This window comes from Rattus rattus, chromosome 7 (genome assembly GCF_011064425.1).
Source record: "Rattus rattus isolate New Zealand chromosome 7, Rrattus_CSIRO_v1, whole genome shotgun sequence".
In the NCBI taxonomy this organism is placed as follows: Eukaryota; Metazoa; Chordata; class Mammalia; order Rodentia; family Muridae; genus Rattus; species Rattus rattus.
Window position 1 is genome coordinate 126202374 of NC_046160.1, and position 13951 is coordinate 126216324.

Here is a 13951-nt window from a genome sequence, read left to right on the forward strand (position 1 = left end):
CCAACCCCGAGAAGAGGGTTTTCAAACAGAGCTGTGGAGCCAGGAAGACCACTGGGTGGGTGGGTTTTGTGCCATCTCGCTGTGTCTGGCCATATATTTACACTTCCTTTAAAACATTTTAGGATCCAGCTCAGTCCTCTGGTTTTCATCCTTCAGGGTCTGTGGTTGCAGTCGGGACACTGACTGGGAGGTAAGCACCCCCGCCCTACCCGCTGCTGCCCTGGAGCAGCCTGTGCTTGCAGAGTTGTGGAGAGCAGCTAGATGTGAGGCAGGTGCATACCGGCTTTGGCTGCGTCTTCTTGGTTCCAGTCATTTACTGAGAACTCAGTCAAAACTCAAAAGGGAAACTGAGTCCTTCCCATTCGGAACCTCGAGGAAAGCCGGCTCTGTCAACACGTCTCCTCCCCAGCTTCAGCCACACCACACCCTGTTTGCCCAGCTCCCGAGGCTCCAGACGACTTCTGGAAGCCTGCTCTAGAGCAGTGGTTCTCAACCCGTGTGGGTCATGACCCCCAAAGGCCATGGGGAAGCACAGATATTTACATTATGGTTCATAACGGAAGCACAATTACAGTTATGAAGTAGCAGTGAAAACGACCTTACAGTTTGGGTCATCACAACGTGAAGAACTGTATCAAAGGGCCGTACCATTAGGCAGGTTGAGAGCCGCTGCCCTACAGCCTACAGCAGGAGCCTCCTCAGCTTTTGAAATGGGCAAGAAAGCATTCCAAGGCACGGGGAAACGAGGCCCACTTTCTCAGCTAGAGAAACTCCAGCTCTGTAGAAAGTTCCCAGACCCCAGGCCTCATGTTCAGACTCAGCTCCCTCTCGTCGGCCTCCTCCGACATGGTGGGTGGGCAGTAGAGCTGTGCTTGCTCCCCAGCCTCCCCATGAGGCAGCAGTGAGCCTGTGACCTAGTTACGTAAACTCTCTGACCGTCTTGTCTGTGAGGCACGGTGATAACACCAGCACCAGTCAGAAAGGGCCCTGTACACAGGGGCACTGCCTAGCGGGTGATGGCGACGGATGGCATCATTGATTGGCAGTGTTTGCAGCCCTCAGGGGATGTGGGCTGAGACCCCTGCTGTATGTCTGGAAATGATGTCGTCGGTACGGAGCCCCATATAATCTAGCTCTCTCATACATGCCGGGGATGCGACTTAATTGAGTAATCTGGCTGAGTTCCATGAAGCTCCCCTGGGGTGGGGGTGGGGGTAGTTAGGTCCAAATGGTAGCAAGGAAGGCAGTATTTCTGCATCTGTCATCCAGGTCTGAGACCACAGTAGCCGGGAGTCACAGCCTTGGCCTGTGAGCTCCATTGCTCTGATACTTAACACACCATTTTCTGCTCCTCACCCTGGACCAGAGCTCTAGGGCCACCACCTCACGGCCACAGCTCTCTACTGCACCTCCTATAGGCCCAGGCCAGGTTCGCACATCTGCCCACCGCTTTCCTGCTTCCCACGTGCTAACAAGGCCCCGAGAAAGCCGTCAGTGCTGACTGAAGAGCTTCCAGTGGTTGTCAGTGCGCCACTCCCTTCTGCAGAGGAAGCTGGTGGGGGTGGGGATTTTCTTAGGCGCCAAGTGGGTTTACGTAGCCTTGCAATGAGCAGACTTCTGCTGTTGGAATAGCCTTGCACGTCACCAAACAGCTCACAGCGCGTCTCCCGTGTTTCCAACAGGTGGTTTGTGTTTGACACGGAAACGAAGGACCTGGTCACCGTCCACACGGATGGGAATGAGCAGCTCTCCGTGATGCGGTATTCTCCAGGTCAGAACACAGCCTTTAACTTCTCACAAATGACGCGGCTTTGTACAGAAAGCAGGTTGACAAAGGTCACCTAGGGAAGCGTAAGCACGTGTTGTGTAGGGCTCACTAGGCAGCGAACCTTTACGTCACCGTGCAACTGTGTTCTCACTTTGTAATGCAAATCCCCACCCCTCTGTCTCTTCCTCTCTCTGGTTTCTTGAGACAGGATTTCTCTGTGTTGCCCTCGTTGTCCTGGAACCCACTCTGTAGACCAGGCTGGCCTTAAACTCACAGAGATCCACCTGCCTCTGCCTCCCGAGTGCTGGATTAAAGGCACTACATCCGCTACTACATACGTGTCATTAAAGGTACTACATACGTGTCATTAGTGCACTGTGAACGTGTAGTTCAGAGGTTCCTGGGGCTGGGGAGATGGCTCGAACCGCAGTGTGGGCCATGCAGGTGTGAGTTCCGATGATCCATCTCCCAGCCCTTTTGATAAATTTATTCTTCTAGATTTTTTTCTGTTATTTTTATGTTATTGCAAATGAAATTTTTCTAAATTTTATTTTCAGATGGTTGGTTACTTTTATGTAGCAATAAAATTGAAGTTTGCCCATGATCTTACAGATGTTCATCTTTCTAAACTCTAATGAGTTTTACGAGTAGGAAGTGTCATGTGCATATATGCATATGTATGAATGTATGTGTACATGTATGGCTTGTATGTGTTCATTCATATGTGTGGTTTGTATATATATGTGTGGTGTATACAGTACATGTCTAATGTATGTATATGTGTATGTATGTTTGTACAGTTTGTGTATATGTGTATGGATGTGTATGGATGGGGTGTGTGGATGAGTGTGGTGTTTGTGTGTGGAATGTGTGTATATGTGGTTTATGTGTTAATGTATGTATGATTTATGTATATATGGGTGGGTATGTTTTTATGTCATGTGCATGTGTGGTTCATGTGTTGATGTATGAATGTGTGGCACACATGTATGTGCAGTTTATGTATATTTATTTGTGTATAAACCCTGGGAATTTTCTTTTTTTTTTTATTTTTGTTTGGTTTGTTTTTCTTTTCTTTTTTTTTTTTTTTTTCCTTTTTTTCCGGAGCTGGGGACCAACCCAGGGCCTTGTGCTTGTTAGGCAAGTGCTCTACCACTGAGCTAAACCTCAACCCCGGAATTTTCCTATACAATGTTAGATCATCAATAAATAAAAAGTTTGCTGTGTCTTCGGATCTATAGGCCTTTCGTCTCTTTCACTGCATAGCTGGTTCCTCCAGTAAAGTGTTAACAGGTCTGGCCAGGGTGAGTGTCTTGTTTTTGTTTCAGTATTTCCTCTTCAGGGACAGAGATGCCGTTTATCACCAGAATGTTCTCTACTGTCCCAATTGTTCTCAGCATAAGAAGTGTTGGAACTCGTTGAACACTTTTCTACATCTGTTAGGATGGAGGGTGTGAGGGAAAAAAATGAACCTTGTGTGCTAACACATACTTTTAGTTCCAGCACTCGAAGGACAGAGGCAGGAGGAGCTCTGGGAGTTCAAGCCCAGACTAGTTTACATAGGAAGTTCTAGGACAGCCAGGGCTACACGGCAAGACACTGTCTTAAAAAGTGATGTGTGTGTGTGTGTGTGTGTGTGTGTGTGTGTGTGTGTGAGAGAGAGAGAGAGAGAGAGAGAGAGAGAGAGAGAGAGAGAGAGAGGAATGTGCATTTGTTCCTTTTTTCCCTTTTTTAAAATTACATTTAAGTACACTGTAGCTGTCTTCAGACACACCAGAAGAGAGCATCGGATCCCATTACAGATGGTTGTGAGCCACCGTGTGGTTGCTGGGATTTGAACTCAGGACCTCTGGAAGAGCAGTCAGTGCTCCTAACCACCGAACCATTTCTCCAGCCCACATTTGTTCTTTTTAAATGTGGCACAGTATTAACTTTCCAACATTCAACCAACTTTACATTCCTTTCATAAATACTGCTGTCAGTGTTTCAGGTCTTCTCTACATCGTTCCTAGTTTGTGAAGGGCTTTGCATTCAAGTTTGTGAGGAAAGGTGGGTTGGAGTGCTACTGTGGCGTCTCCATTAGGGAAGTGCTATTGACCTTATGGAGTATGATGAGCCATGTCCCTCCTGTTTTCTGAGCTTGCGAAGGAGAAAGGGAAGTGGGGGAAGGAAGCGGGGGGCTGGAACTCACTAGCCTTCTGCCTCAAACCTTCCAAGCCCTGGGAGTCGGGGCCTGTGTCACAGCACATGCTGGATAATTAGTAACCATTTGACAGATCCACATGAATTCAGTGAAGCCATGGAGATGTGCATCATGGGTGGTATTTTGTGTGCACTTCGGTTTGGTCTGGAGACAGGGTCTTGATATGTAATCATCACCCGTATACACTTGGTTTTGGTAGCCTACACCAGCCTAAGACTTCCAGCAGTCCGTCCTGCCTGGTGGGACAGTGGGTGTGCACCACACACCCAGCTTTGGGGAGGGTTTTAACAGCTGAGTCTATGCCTTTTAAAAACAATGTCACTATCCTGAGTCTTTTGTTTCTTTGAGACAGTGGTGATTCCAGTCTATTTAGATCTTGCTTTGTCTGCATTATGTAATTTGTTAGCACCAGCATCCACAGTATTTGACTATAACCTTGTGGTTTATCCAAGGCTGCTTGCGAGTAGCCTGTCTCTCATTCTTGATGCTGGAACCTGATGTCCCCCCTCCTCTTGGCTCAGTCAGCTAGACCAAGCCTCGTCAATCTTGCCAAATTCTGTTTTCAAAGAGCCAATTCTGTGTGACACTGGCAGTGTTTAGTTCTGTGTGACGCTGGTGGGTTTTCTTATTATTTTCCTGGGATTTATTTCCTTTTTCGCCCCTCTATGTTTTATTTATGTTGAGTTCTTGCTTTGCAGCTTCTGAAGGCAAACACAGGTTATTTATGGGATAGCGCTCTTTCCCGGTACAGATGCCTGAAGCTATAAATTCTCCCTCTTGCCGCCTAAGCCCCGGCTCAGACATTTGACGTGTGTTTTCAGCTCACAGATACTTCCTAGTTCCCCTCGTGCATTCTCTGTTTCAACTTCTTGTTGGTTCTGTGTGAGTTTCACATTATGCACCCCAGCCTCATTGCCTTCCCATCCCCTCGTAATCCCCCTCTGCCCTAGAAACCTCCTACCCGCCAAATAAAATAAAAAAGCAAACAAACAAAAATAAATAAACAAAACAAAGCGTAGAAAACATCCACCCATGGAAGCTGTAGCATCCCAGTGTGTCCCACAGCCTGACACCCATGCTCTCTATTTGTCCTGTCTTGTCCTCCTCTCAGTTACTCTGAAGCTCTGCGATAGGTGCAAGAGAACAGCATCCTGCATCCTGTCTTCCTCCAAAGTTGCTCCAGTGAGCAGGCCCTGTGTTTCCATTCCTTCTCTGTCATCCCATGGCGATCTTGGGGACTTTCCTCACCGGGTAACACCGGTCTCCTTCTGAGTCCCAGCCAACCTCGTGGAGGCATCACTCACTCTCGTTGTCAACCCAGTGGTCTTGCCAAATCAGACGGCAAGTTATCGAGAGGTTCCATGGAAAGGGGAGGTGCCCCTAGAGATGTCACTGTTGTCCAGAAGGCAGCAGGGAGGCTCAGGAGCGGCACCTGGGTGGCCAGTGTCCTAAGGCTGTGGAAGGACACCATGACCTAGGCGGCTCTTATAAAGGAAAGCATCTAATTGTGGGCCTGCTTACAGTTTCAGAGGTTCCGTCCATTATAATCGTGGTTAGGAGCATGACAGGCAAGTAGGCAGGTATGGAGCAGTACCAAGTGCTACATCCTGATCTGTAGGTGGAGAGGGAAGGAAGATGGAGCAGGCTAATGCCAGAACTGGCCCGTAACAGCCCCTGGGAAAGAGGCAGGAATTAAATAGAGGTGGTCGGTGCTGAAGGCTGTGATCCTGTCAGATGGCGTTAGCACAGGGACACGTCCTCACCCTCTTCCCACAGCTCCCTGGCCCTGTCCAGCAGTGTGGATGCTCCACCCAGTACCCCAGCTTCTGCAGTATCCCCCCACCCCACCAAACATGCTTGCCCCCTCTCTCTCCTGGCTCTCGGACTACTTAGGCTATTTCTATCTTGCCCTCCTCCCCATGTTGCTAGGACATCCTAAAATACCATTTCCTGGTATTTCCTGGGGCCACGCCACCCTGTGCAGTCCTCCTACAGGGACAGAACTTGATGAAGTGGTGGTGTATGCCAATGGCTGCCAGGGACTTTTCCTGAGGCTGTCTAGCGAGCCCGGCTGAGGGCTGTGAAAGGTAGCCTGCACGTGCTTCATGGACAGGGATGGCTGTAGAGCCAGACTGGCTGGGGGAGCCTGTCACCCCTCATTCCATTCTCAGTTCCTCTCCCAACAACCTGCGGCAGCCACTGTGCTGTCGCTTCCAGTCTTCTCTCCGGGTCCTGCTCAGGAAATGCTGGCATTTTTGGACTAATCTCAAGGCTCTGTTCTTCCTGTCTTAGTTGTCCCCTGTCATCAACTTCAGCTGCTTATTAGAAAACTACAGGAAGGGCTCTGTCTGGCAGATGCCTTGTCTGGCATTTCAGCACCAGCTCTGCGGTCCAGCGGCCCAGACTTCCTTGGTGCAGGCAGGAGAATCCACTGAGGTGGAGCCTCAGGAAGATTCGGGAAAGCCAGTGGCAGCCGCGCTCTGTGAGGAAGGCTGTGGCTACAGAGGCTACGCAACTGGGTCTCCGTTCTGCATGGCTGGAGAGAGGGACAGCTAGGGAAGGGTTTTGTCCCATTTATAAAATTTTAAATTTAGGGCCTGGAGAGATGGCTCACTAGCTGCTCTTACAAAGGATCTGGGTTCAATTCCCAGCACCCACATGGCAACTTATAACCATCTGTAACTCCAGTCTCAAGGGGTCTTCTGGCTTCCTCAGCTAGTGCATGTACACAGTATGCACATATACAAACATACACGTGGACAAAATACACATGCACATGAAAATAAATCTTTAAAAATTATCATTTAAAAGTTTGAAAGAAAAGACTTCATAAACTTTCACCAGCCCCTGTAATCGCCACCCCATGGGTATTTCTCAAATGAGAACTTTGAAAGCAGTGTAGGATACGTTGAAAAGCAATGTTTCCCTCCGAGTAGCTCCTGAATTGGCTGGACTCTGCCTCGGCCTCTCCTCTCACGACTCGTGACGTCACCCGGATGTCCTATTTGCTTCTGCCCTCTTTCCGCAGATGGGAACTTCCTGGCAATCGGCTCCCATGACAACTGCATCTACATATACGGAGTCAGCGACAATGGAAGGAAGTACACGCGAGTTGGCAAGTGCTCCGTACGTTTCTCCGTTTCCTGGGGGGATGCTCGCATGATCAGTCCATGGTAGCGGGGTCGCTCTGCCAGGCCCAGAAAGGCAAGAGAAACTTACCCAGTGTCCTCCCCCAGGGCCATTCCAGCTTCATCACCCACTTGGACTGGTCCGTGAACTCACAATTCCTGGTGTCAAATTCCGGGGACTACGAGATCCTCTACTGTGAGTAACAGGCAACAGGCTTGTCTGGGTTTAGATTACACAGGGCACTCACTCACTGTGACACTCCCACGGGCCTGCATGGGGTGAGGCCCTCTTCATCCCTCGGTGTCACAGTGACATAGAGGAGTTGGCCTCACAGACTCTTGGAGCCTTCCTGACTGAAAGCGGCCTTGTTGAAGAGCAGGGCCCACCCTGGGGAAGAACCAGGTGAGCCCCGTGCCGAGGTCCTATAGGTGGGACAGACCCACAGCCACAGTCTGTCAGAAACCATGGGGTTCCTCCCACTTGAGTGAATAAAGGCCTCTGGACCCCTTCTGTCTCCTTCCAGCCTGACTTTGGGGAGTCTCTGTGCCTAAGGAGGACCTGGGAAGAGGGAGGATGCAAAAGGCAGCATTGAATCCCTGCTGCGTGCCATGCTCTGAGCAGAGTGGAGGGGTTGTGGGATGTGAGGGCACTCTGCCCCCCACCCAGAGGATGTTACCTAGGATGCACACGGATGTTGGCCTGCGCTTTCTCATGTTACACAGCATTTTCTGACACTTTCAGACTTACCCCTTTGTATAGATTATATATATATGAACAAAGGTTCAGATGCCAGTGAGGGTCGGATAGGCAGTGTGTAGGGAGGAAGTTACACCCCGCTGGGGCTGTTGCCCACTTGCTCAGGAGCCTGGGAAAGGCAGGGTAGAGAGATAGCCAGTTCCAGGAGGGAGCCCCCTCCTCTGCGGGTCCTGCCTCTGTGAGAAGCAGGCAGGTGCTGTGGGAATGAGCCTGTGTCTAAAACCTACCCAGACACGGGCACTAGTGAGATTCCCTCGGCAAACAGAGTACCCTGGAAGCCTTGGCACTTGCTGAGAGTGATTTCCTGCCACAGGGTTGAAGAGGCTGAGGGACATGTGTGTGCGAGCGCATGCATCTCTGCCTGTCTGTCTGTCTGTCTGCATGCACACCTGTAATAAGGTCACTGAGCAATAGGAGGCTGGGAACCAGAGCCTGGTCAATGGGAGAAGCCAGGCTGGTGGAAGAAAGTAGAGTCTCAGGGAAGGACATGGAATACTGAGAGGCAGACCCTCCTGAGACCCAGATTTGCACCCCATTCCCAGACAAACTGACAGCTATGCACACTGTCCCCGTGGGAAGGTGGTTGGTCTTCCCTGATGGGCATGGCTGTGATCCCATGGTGGGAAGGTGGGTGGTCTTCCGGATGGGCATGGCTGTGCTCCCATGGTGGGGAGGTGGGTGGTCTTCCGGATGGGCATGGCTCTGAGGACCCTGCCTGACTCTAGGGAGAGCTGGGGCCTCAGCTGAGAAGTCACAAGATTGTTGCTTCCTCCAGGGGTCCCATCTGCCTGTAAGCAAGTCGTGAGTGTGGAAACCACACGGGACATCGAGTGGGCCACCTATACCTGCACCTTGGGATTCCATGTCTTTGGTAGGGGTCCGAGTATGTCGTTGCCTTTGACCTTTGAATGTGTTCCAGCGTATGAGACCACGCCTCCTCCAGTCTTTAAGGATTTATTTTTAATTGTTTATTGGTATGGGGACTTTGCCTTCATGTACGTTCAACGCCTGTGGAAACCAGAGGGGGCATCAGATCCCCACTGGTACTAGAGCTACCCACAGTTGTTAGCTGCCATGTAGTGCTGGGACTCGAACCCTGGCTCCACCACTTTCTTGTCCATCTACTCTTTCCCTGCCTGGGGCCATGTTGCCCAATCTCCTCAGCTCCCAGGCTCAGGCTAGGTGAGAAGGCTGAGGGGGTGATTAACCCTTCCCAAGGCACAGGACGGCCCTCCCCCAGTGTTCATGTGGATGATGTCGTACCTACACGAACCACACAATGCTTGGTTTACTTAACCGCTTTTAGGATTATTATATTCTTTGACCCTTAGCCTAAAATGTTCATTTCTTTCAAAGCTCATCTTAGGAATATGTTCACAAATAGCTTATAATAATAAGTTGCTACAGTCTGAACAGTCGGAAGTCAGTCGGCTGAGAGGAATTCATAAGTCCCCTCTGTAGCGTCTCCCTACTTCCTGGTGTTCTGCCCACTGAGGTGCTCGGCCCTCTAAAATATGAAGCTCGCAACCACAGCCTCTCCCAGGACCCAGTGTCCTACCTGCCAGGTACCCTGCTTCAAGGACTTACAGTAGAAAGGCATTACTTCACAAGCAGGGCAGCGGGTACCTGCCTCAGAACCCAGAAGGACCCCAATGGAGGCAGGCAGCTCAGAAAGCTCCTGGGGCTGTGTGGCTTAGCACAGCTGTTAGAAGGGATGCACGACTCCTCAAGGCTGAGCCTGGGTACACTGCGACCAGGAGTTAGAGGGAGGCAGGAGCTGGAAGTGAGCATTCTCACAACTCTAGATCCTAACGCCCAGACAGAAGGTGGTTTTCCTCCCGAGGCCCCTTAGTGATCAGCTTTTGTGTGCTGCGACTCTGTAGTTCCCAGTGCTGTCTGTGCTCTGTTCCAGGAGTGTGGCCTGAGGGCTCGGATGGAACAGACATCAATGCTGTCTGCCGGGCCCACGAGAAAAAGCTCCTGTCCACAGGCGATGACTTCGGCAAAGTGCACCTCTTCTCATACCCATGCTCACAGTTCAGGGTAAGGCCGGCATCCTTACAGGGCATGGACCGATGGTCTGACCCTTGAAAACCAGATGGAAAAGAACTGTGGTGAGGGCTGCCAGCCTATGTCCCTGCTAATCTGCTGCCCGAAACCTCTGGGATTCTGGGGAGACCTGAACCCAGACATGGCCTACAAAACTTTTTATATAGGGTATGTCTACCTTTGCAGCTATGTGGGCTACACACACACACACACACACACACACACACACACACACACACACACACAAAACACACACACAAACATATACACAGACTCACACACACACACACACACACACACACACACAGACACACACATACACACCACACACAGACACACACACAGACACACTCACACACACAGACACACACACACAGACACCACACACACACACACAGACCACACACACACAGACCACATACACACACACACACACACACACACACACACACACACACACACACAGACACCACACACACACCCCTACTCCCTATCTCCCCATGCTCACTCCAGCTCTACTGAGCTGACCAACCCTATACCTAGATTGCTTTCCTGGGCCTTTGTGAAGGTGAACATCTTTCAGCCAGAAGACCCTGTCTCTCACCCCGCTTAGTACCACTCTCAGGTTCGTTCGTGCCTGGTGCAGCCCTCTGTGACAGTCTGTACTTGATTTCAGGTCTATGGTGTGCTGGTCTCTGTCCCAGGGGCTTCTTTCTGTAGCCCCCTCGAGTCTCACACACAAAGCAGACGCACAGACAAGAGCAGCTCACAAGGGGGACAGTAACAGAGTTGTAGATTGACTTAGGATGAGGTGTTTCTTTCCTGAGGCCGCTGTCAGCTCTGTATAAGCTTTTTTCCTTGTCATGTTTTTCCAGGCTCCGAGCCACATCTACAGTGGACACAGCAGCCACGTCACCAACGTGAACTTCCTCTGTGAAGACAGCCACCTTATCTCCACGGGTGGGAAAGACACAAGCATCATGCAGTGGCGTGTCATTTAGTCCCCGTGAGAGCCCGAGGAGACAGACTCACGTTCCGCTTGGTCACTGTGATTTCTGTTTTGTCTACAGACTCTTAACAAACCTCAGGAAAACTGTCCCTCTGCCAGTTACCTTAGTTGGGGAGCCAGCGCGCGTCACACCAGATAAGCGGCTTTGTGCCCGCTTCTGTCATATAGGGCAGGATAGAGTGCATGTTGGGTAAAGGAAGTTCCCAAGGTTTACACGGCATCAACAGAAGGGACTGATGGGTCCTTACAGTCACTTTTCTATGAACTCTTCAAAAAAAAAAAAATGGCCACAGAATGCCTTTTAAAATATTGTAGATAGTCCTCACTGCTTCACCGTGTTAAGTCTGATATTTATGATAACCAAGTACAGAACTGGGGTCGCTGTTGACTAATTGGTCCTAAAAGGATAAATCACATAACTGATTTGCCCAGCTGAATCAGGAATGCAAATGCCAGACTTTCCTTGGTCATGTAACTAAAACCCCATTAACTCCTCCCTTTGGGAGGGTGGCAAGAAAGGGGGCTGCGTTCCCCCTGGACGAGCAGTTTGTACTACAGAATCGCTGAGCTTCAGTGGGTGTACTTCTATGCTCTGGTCAGACTGTCCTGCCTGAGGACACGGCCAGTTTCTTTAGCACCTCCACAAACTGCACCCCGTCTCTGTTCCTGTGCCCCGATTCGTGGCGAGACATTTAGCCACCACTCTCCGCATATTAATGGCATGATACGGTATTGTCCTCGTAGAGAGTTTAGCAAAGTTATGATAAAATGCCCAAGGCCGGGCCTTGCTGTGTGTGCCCTGGACACTGTACGTTTGTACCAGACCAAGCAGGTCAAGTCGGAGAGGGACTGTGTGGAGGCAGCCTGTGGAGTGCAGCGCCTCCGAGGCTCTGGGCATAAGAAGGTTTCCTTCCCTGACGCTGGTGCACGGACAGCACGCAGCTAACAGGCTGAAACTATGCTCTGACAAGTAGAACATAGGTGTCTAAAGGTGTCAGGAAGGCCTTACCTTTGTGTGACAGACGGAATTGATTGTTTACATTGGGGACTGTATCTCCGATTTTCAAATAGAGGAATCACAGACTTAAGGGCAGACGCTGAGATTTCTTTTTGTAAACTCATTTAAGCAAGTGAGCGAGTTGAGTTATCTGAACTCTAGAGCGCTGGCTGCTTACGGTGATGAAGGACAGCGCTGAAGACATTTCCCTTGCCGTCTCCAGCCCGCCGGGAAAAGACAGCGCCAGAAAATAACGTGACTCGAGATGAAGCTGTTTTTAATGTATCCTTATCAAATATATTCTATAAGGAAATAAAATCTGAAAGTGGATTTCTTACTGACCTATGTCTCTGAAAGCACGTAAGTTAAAACATTTAAAATTATATAGGACCACACTACGTCCTGTTCCCCATCAGAAGGCTCACTCCCCCCGGTACCTTGCAGATGGAGTCCTGTTTTTGCATACAGTGTGGAAGCCTTCATCAGCCGGAACAACTCTAAAGGAATTGGCTTAATTTCCCTCCTAGGCTTAATAACCCAGCCTCATGGTTGGTTTCTTTGTGTAGATATTGGCCAAACGGTCATTTTTCATTGACAGTTGAAGGGATAATGAGGTATCAAGGGAGGGGAAGAGACCATGGCAGCTTGCATCATGGCTCCTTTGGCCTCATCAGGACTTAAATGCCCGATAGAAACCACCTCAGGGAAGTAGGACTTGACTTAGGTTATGATGTCAGAGACTTTGGGCCACTGGCATTTGGCCCTGGGCATTGGGAAGAATGCCATGGGGAAGGGGGCAAACTGGAGAAGCATCTTCACTGTCTGATAGTCAGGAAACAGAGCAAGAAGGAAGAGCCCAAAGACACCAGCCCTCTAAGGGACCACCCTCAGGGACTACTGCCTGCAGTGATGCTCTGCCCATTTCTGCAATCACCACATCAACTAGGGATAATTGATGTACAAATACAACAAACTTATAAATCAAGAGATATGTATACGCCTCATATTTTGGATATATAATTCCATAATATTCTATATTTTATAAGCTAGAAGATAACGATAACATTACACACACACATATATATATAACATCACAGCATTAAATATATAGTAATTGTTTATAAATATTGCGATGGTAACGGATTTAAATGGTCCAGTGTTAGTTTCACAGATAGTACTTGTTTATTGCTCATATGGCACACAATGGCGGCTTACCACTGCTCCCTCGTCCTGTGGCCAGGGAGATAATTTGTCTCTGCTTGTACTAATTTGTCTCTCCTCAAAGCTGGGGGGAAGAATGTGATAAAGAGTCTGCAGCACAGGCATAAGAACGAATTTGTTTTCTAGACCCAAAAAAAACCAATTAGGTGGGGTCTGGAGAGATGGCTTAGAGGTTAAGAGCACTGGCTGCTCTTCCAGAAGACCCGGGTTCAATTCCCAGCTCCCACATGGCAGCTCGCTCCTTCCTGTAACTCCAGTTCCAGGGGATCAGACACCCTCACACAGACATACATGCCAGCAAGACATATAAAATATAAAATAAAGATAAATTATCTTTTAAGAAAGCAAGTAGGTGTCTTAGCATCCATAGGTTGAAAACTGTAGTGGTGTTTAGCATCTTCTTAAATTTGGGTAAAACAACTTGCTTCTTACCTGGACAGCTCCACTGTCAGATGCATTCCGCCACCTAGTGGCAAGATAGCAGAACACAGCCCATCTTTTCTGCTCCCAGCAATCTCTTATTCCAACGAATAGTCTCTGCACTGTGTGGGGGGCGTGTGCACAACCTGACTGCTCAGGAGAGCCTTCAAGCATTCCTGGAGGACCTGACATCTCTGCAGCCTTTGGAACTAATACAAGACTTCATGTTTAAGGAGTGACTTTGAGGGTCCCCCATCTGCACTCTATACACGCATGCACGAATGGCACACAACAGAAGCTGGGCTGGAGGGTGCTGCTAGGCAGGAACTTAGGTAACACACTCTGCCTCTCTTGCACGGATGCTCACTTCTGTTCAGAGGTCATGTCTGTGCCTCACTT

The 13951-nt window shown here is 49.5% G+C and overlaps 1 protein-coding gene across 4 annotated transcripts in view; it reads left to right on the forward strand.

Moving 5' to 3' along the window:
* The window catches only part of Eml1 (EMAP like 1), a 128591-nt gene extending 116339 nt beyond the window's left edge, over positions 1-12252 (forward strand). For all 4 annotated transcript variants that reach the window (XM_032908404.1, XM_032908403.1, XM_032908401.1 and 1 more), the window contains 7 exons: positions 123-190; positions 1683-1771; positions 7000-7097; positions 7208-7295; positions 8632-8727; positions 9769-9899; positions 10781-12252. In XM_032908404.1, coding sequence (XP_032764295.1) covers positions 123-190; positions 1683-1771; positions 7000-7097; positions 7208-7295; positions 8632-8727; positions 9769-9899; positions 10781-10906 — 696 coding nt within the window. In that variant the 3' untranslated portion in view covers positions 10907-12252. The remainder of the gene's footprint in view (positions 1-122; positions 191-1682; positions 1772-6999; positions 7098-7207; positions 7296-8631; positions 8728-9768; positions 9900-10780) is intronic.
* Positions 12253-13951: the final 1699 nt, after the last annotated feature.